Source organism: Cupressus sempervirens, chromosome 11 (assembly GCF_028749045.1).
Source record: "Cupressus sempervirens isolate cs-2001-9-10 chromosome 11, ASM2874904v1, whole genome shotgun sequence".
In the NCBI taxonomy this organism is placed as follows: domain Eukaryota; kingdom Viridiplantae; phylum Streptophyta; class Pinopsida; order Cupressales; family Cupressaceae; genus Cupressus; species Cupressus sempervirens.
The window spans coordinates 186,387,645-186,393,749 of NC_143128.1; the positions used below are offsets into that span (position 1 = coordinate 186,387,645).

At 33.2% G+C, this 6,105-nt stretch overlaps 1 protein-coding gene across 1 annotated transcript; it reads left to right on the forward strand.

Moving 5' to 3' along the window:
* Positions 1 to 3,126: 3,126 nt before the first annotated feature.
* Positions 3,127 to 3,708, forward strand: LOC149528818 (transcription factor MYB123-like). Its single transcript, XM_089811265.1, has 2 exons — positions 3,127 to 3,203; positions 3,302 to 3,708. The coding sequence occupies exons 1-2, from the start codon at positions 3,137 to 3,139 to the stop codon at positions 3,433 to 3,435; spliced, it is 201 nt and encodes a 66-aa protein (XP_089667391.1). The 5' UTR covers positions 3,127 to 3,136; the 3' UTR covers positions 3,436 to 3,708.
* The last annotated feature ends 2,397 nt before the right edge of the window (positions 3,709 to 6,105 follow it).

Below are 6,105 nucleotides of genomic sequence, written 5' to 3' on the forward strand. Positions count from 1 at the left end.
CTTAGCTTCTTGGCAATGTTAACACTAATAATCTTTTTTGATATAATCTTCACCTCTCCTAATAAGATCTTAGTCTATGAATTGGTACATCCAAGGCTGAAAGATTCCATCCTAAGGCTCTCTCATCCCTCTATTTAACATCACAATATGGTCACCAATATCTTGTTTGAAGTTTGACCTAATTAACTTTGTCAACCACAAAATCTTGAAGTCATTCTGCTTTTTGTCTCTATTCTTCTTTCATAACAAGTTTCTTGCATGCAGCCGATCTTTGGGTCGTGTGAAGTTAATTTTCACTACTTTTCCATGGTATAAGAACTTCAGACCTGCTGCTTCATATTTGTCTTTTGAAGATATTTTGGAGTTTTGAGGATTTGAGGTTTTCTTTATTTATTTACTAATGAAATACCTCTATTATTTAGTGCATTTTGAGTGAAAATATACCTTAGAGTTGCATTAGGGAGGTTGCCTAAATTTTGATATAAAATTTGACTTATTTCACTCAGAATTATTTGAGACAAACATTTTCCCTTCAGGCCATACAAGTACAAATGCACAGTTCTTGAGGAAAAAAATTCAAAAAAAAAGAACTAATGAAAAATAAAAATAACATTGCTTCTAGGAGTAGTCATGGTGGAGATCATGTGTGTGACTTAATTACTTAACACTTATGTTGAGGCACCCTTTGAGAATAGCTTTGGCGATTGTCATGTATCAGTAATTATGTGATGAAAACTCATTTTTGTTTACATTTTCATTCATAGAAATAGCAATGATGGAGCTATATTTTGAGAATAGTCTTGATAGACACTACTCTCTAACTCAGATATCTGAATACATCGCTCTACCTAAGTGTTGGAATTAGCATCAAGAGGATGATATCTGATCAACTTTGACTTGTTTCAATAATTCTTTGTGAGAACTGATTACTAACAAGCGGATATGCATCGACTAAACAAGTTATGTTTACCACTTTCTAAAGACTCAATCTGAATATGATTAATTTCTACGACTATAATCAAACAAAGATGTGTTGGTAATTGTAACAAGTTATAAATGGTTGTGAACCATTCATTCACTCAATTATAAGAAGACAGGCATATGTCCTCGAAAGACGTTAAAGAATACACAAGATATTATAGAGTATATACATCGCAGAAGCCACAAGATATAATACGAAGTCTAAGTATATATATCATAGAACATATATTGAGATCAATCACATATTATCACTTATATTTGCAATCGAAAAATATACATATATGTAGTGACATATATTGATCTTGATCGGTCTATTATTGCACATAAATATATATTGATCTTGATAGACTGTGATCTGACATTGAACATTTTTTCAAATTAAATTAAGAGATTCTTTGCTGTGTTTTTCACCTTCAAGGTTGAAGATTTTTCGGGGGTATTTTGGAGTATTTTGTGTCAATTAGTTTAAGAATTCTGCTTCCTTTATTAATCTGATTGAAAAATAACGTTACTAACTAAAAGAAGGAAACACATCGCTTATGTTTATGAAAGACATTGGTTGTATAAATAAATATTTGTCAAAGATAAAGGAAAAATCACAACAATATCTCATGGAAAGGAAGCGAATTCATTAAGAAGTTAAAAGGTGATGTCAACAAAGGTTTGGTAATTAAAAAAGACTAATGCACTGTGAGTTGTTAAAGAATAAATTGTAATTTATTATATCAATCTTGAGCAGTCTATACCATAATTTGCAGTGATTAATTATAAGTAATGATTACTGGTTACCTAGTTTAGAAGTTTTGTGTGTGTTTAATGTGAACATACAAACAATTAATAGTCCCCATAAAGAGCAGTCTTTTTAACGAAGGAATGTGATAATGAAGAGATAGTGATTGGCTTGATAAAAGGGAGTTCTTTTAAAGTTTAATGATTAAATGTTGAAGTCAATGTATTTGCCTCCTTTGCTATCCGCACTCCGAACATTCTATGAAAGGGTATATAAAAATGTGTTAGTGTATTTTGTGCGAGATTAAAGAAATTGAAACAAGGTGTATAGAGTGGGAAGTGAAGTGTATTTTATGTGAGATTAAAGTGTTAAAACAAGGTATCTTTAGTTGGTTAGTTTTTCTAAATTCAGAAGTGACAGTTGGCTTTTCTAATGGATTTGTGCTCACAAACTAAGTTAGGGGTTGGTGTCTATAAATCATGAAAGAATATAAGTACCTTGGGATTGACTTTCATCATAAACTTAGCTGGGAGATGTAGAGTGAAAAGGATTCAAGGGGGTTGGAAAGCTTCATTTCTGCTTCAAAACAGATGTAGGACAGAGGAACTATGGGATTGAAAAACTAAGAAGACTTTCTTCGGTTTGCTGGTCACGCCGGTGGTTCTTTATGGATGCAAGGTGTTGGGGGGTAGTATATCAAATTGTGGATAGAGGCAAATAGAGAGAATTTGAAAGCACTTCAAAGTAAAATCCTTCGTTTCTATGGAATTCTTTTGTTGGAAGCCAACATTTTTCCGTTAGAGGCTTCAGCATTAATTCGGTTAATTAGCTACTTAAAAAGGATGGAAGACATGCATGATCATTAGTGACCGAAAATTGTGAAAGAAGAAACTCTTAACCGTAGAAAGAAAATATGGATGAAGCAAAGCATTAAATGGATGGATAGATGGAACATCAAGGTGCAGGAGTGTTTGAACAATAAGGCAGGCATAAAAAAGTTTGTTAGGGAAAAGTTTCAAAGTGCCATGTGGAATAATATTGTTGGTAGAAAAAGGCTTATTACACTAAAGAATTCAACTCAATAGGGGATCACGGTGAGAAACCATACCTTGGGGCTGCTATTAAAGGTAAGGCAAGGTTGTTATTGGCTCAGTTGAGGGTTGGATCCCATCACCTCAGATGCAAGATAGGCAGATGGAAGAGGCCCAAGGAGGTTTGGGAGGAGAGGATATGTGTGTTTTGTAAGATGAGCTATTGAAATAGAATGGCATTTTCTCTCCAAGTGCACAACTTACGACAACATCCAAACATACTATGATTTCATACAAAGGCGGTCAACGTGCATAGTTTGTTTAAGGTTGACAAGATCAAGCAAACAATAGACTTCTTGACTAAGATCCATATCAGAAGACTGCCAGGGAGGATATGTTGCTGACTGATTTCATTGAAGCCAATGGAGAAGGCCAATGGAGGGCTCTCCCCAAGAAAGCAGGTAATATCACAATTTGATCTTATCAATTCCACTCTCATAAAATTTGATCTTTACAACTCCACTCTTCTGCTACTTATGATGTTGAATTCTTATGGCAGGTCTTCTGAGGTGTGGGAAAAGTTGCAGGCTCAGGTGGATGAACTATCTTAGGCCCGATATCAAGCGTGGAAACATCACTCCCGAGGAAGAAGAACTTGTAATCCGGTTACATACACTGCTCGGAAATCGGTAATTGGTGTTCTGTAAAACTGGACGGCTTAACATCACATACTAAGACTTGATTTTTAGACAAAATGCTCTACCATTGAACTACCAACCTATTAGCTCCTATTGGGGATGGGGTTGATATATGGATTGCTTTCTTTGATGTTTGCAATACCACCAGATTTATATTTTGTTATAACTGTGTGGGCAAGAATGCCTGTCATAAGTTGAATTTAGAAGCTTTTGTATGTTAATTGAAGATCAATGATCCGGGGGATGAAATGTTCAGAGTGCATTAAAACTGACTTATAATGTTTGTGATATCCTTTATCGGTACTGTTTCATATGAAAGTTTTCTGTGTGTCGATATCTTTTGCTATGTAAGTTTTAGTTTAGGAGCATAGCGAGGGAAAAGTTCAAAAAGAAAGGGAATTGGTATAAATGAGTTTTATATGTATTTTTTTAAAGAAATATATAATTAAATAATAATAATAACCATAATATTTATATGGCTGAATGCTATATTGAAATGGTAAGAAAAAAGAAATTATATGGTTGAGTTGTAGATATATTTTCTTTATTAAAAAATGTAATTAAAATAATAATAATAATATTTAGTGGGTTGAAAGATTTATAGAAATGGTAAATGGAAAAGAAAATATATAGTTGAATTGTGGATACAACATTTTTAATTTTATAGTTAAAAGTAATATTTTATGGATTTTTCTTTTTAATTGATAACTTTATAATTAACTCTTCCAAAAAAAATGGGACATTACACTTTAATCCTAACATATTTTGTAATAGGAACATTGTCTTTGTATATCTATATAAGGATCTTTCATCTATTCTATTTAATACAACAACAACATTGATTTAACATAAGAAAAGACACCTTTCTTCTTACCAGTTCAATCAACTTCTGATCTAACAATCCTTAAGTGTAGAGGGAAATTGGAATCACCAAAGTACCAAGATTGTTCTCCCTCTCATCCCTCCAATCACTTGGTTCCAATTTTTTGTTTGTAGTGGTGTTGAATTCTCTTCTATTGACTTGACCATCATCTTCTAGATGACCAAGGATTGTTATTCCCTTCCATTTGTACTTCTTTAATTCATCTATTTTCAACCTTGAGAATGTCATCTTTTTGACCTCTACATAATCCTTGGCATTAGTGCAATAGTCTTCTAGATGTGGGATGTGGATATATTGATTCACATATTCTCTTTTGATTTTCCTTTTTCGATTAAAATTGTTCTTACTCATAGACCCCTAACATGTATTTAACTTCTTCATCCACTACCTCAATTGTTGCCTATGATAGACAATTTTCACTTCCCAAATTGAAGTTAAACATAACCCTTGACTTTTCTTTGTCTTTTAAAATTCTATCCGTGGAAAGTAATTTCCTTTTCTACCTCAATGATGATTATCTTGTTTGTTGGTTACCTTGGTAGCTTCCTTGGGTAAATTTTGATCTCGAGTATGTGAATGCATGTGAACTTGTCATTTTCGATGTATCATGATCAATATTCTTCACTAAGCTTCTTTGCTTTTTGATGAGCCTCGCATATGGAAGTCCTTCCAACCACCTCACAATTTTCATGGTGAATACATAGTTGAACATTCTGAAAGCCTTGTGATTATGAATGTGCAACGGTAGCACTAAATACTCACTCTTTTTGCTTCAACACCTTTGCAAAGATTTCAATCCTAAAGACTTAAACAACCCAGTTAGCATGTAGACAATATAGGATTTCAAGTAAGGCCCCACAGTCCTTTACTGTTCTTAGCTTCTTGGCAATGTTAACACTAATAATCTTTTTTGATATAATCTTCACCTCTCCTAATAAGATCTTGTCTATGAATTGGTACATCCAAGGCTGAAAGATTCCATCCTAAGGCTCTCTCATCCCTCTATTTAACATCACAATATGGTCACCAATATCTTGTTTGAAGTTTGACCTAATTAAGTTTGTCAACCACAAAATCTTGAAGTCATTCTGCTTTTTGTCTCTGTTTTTCTTTCATGACAAGTTTCTTGCATGCAGCCGATCTTTGGGTCGTGTGAAGTTAATTTTCACTACTTTTCCATGGTATAAGAGCTTCAGACCTGCTGCTTCATATTGCCTTTTGAAGATATTTTGGAGTTTTTGAGGATTTGAGGTTTTCTTTGAGGTTTTCTTTATTTATTTACTAATGAAATACCTCTATTATTTAGTGTATTTTGAGTGAAAATATACACCTTAGTGTTGCATTAGGGAGGTTGCCTACTCAAATTTTGATATAAAATTTGACTTATTTCACTCAGAATTATTTGAGACAAACATTTGCCCTTCGGGCCATACAAGTACAAATGCACAGTTCTTGAAGAAAAAAATTCAAAAAATAAAAGAAATAATGAAAAATAAAAATAGCATTGCTTCTAGGAGTAGTCATGGTGGAGATCATGTGTGTGACTTAATTACTTAACCCTTATCTTGAGGCACCCTTTGAGAATAGCTTTGGCAATTGTCATTTATCAGTAATTATGTGATGAAAACTTATGTTTGTTTACATTTTCATTCATAGAAATAGCAATGATGGAGCTATATTTTGAGAATAGTCTTGATAGACACTACTCTCTAACTCAGATATCTGAATACATCTCTCTACCTAAGTGTTGGAATTAGCATCAAGAGGATTATATCTGATCAA

Excerpts from the sequence above, each read along its gene's own strand:
- LOC149528818 (XM_089811265.1), top strand. The coding sequence starts at position 3,137 with ATGTTGCTGACTGATTTCATTGAAGCCAATGGAGAAGGCCAATGGAGG. Across the intron at positions 3,204-3,301 it reads GGCTCTCCCCAAGAAAGCAG|GTCTTCTGAGGTGTGGGAAA; the intron begins GTAATATCACAA and ends TTCTTATGGCAG.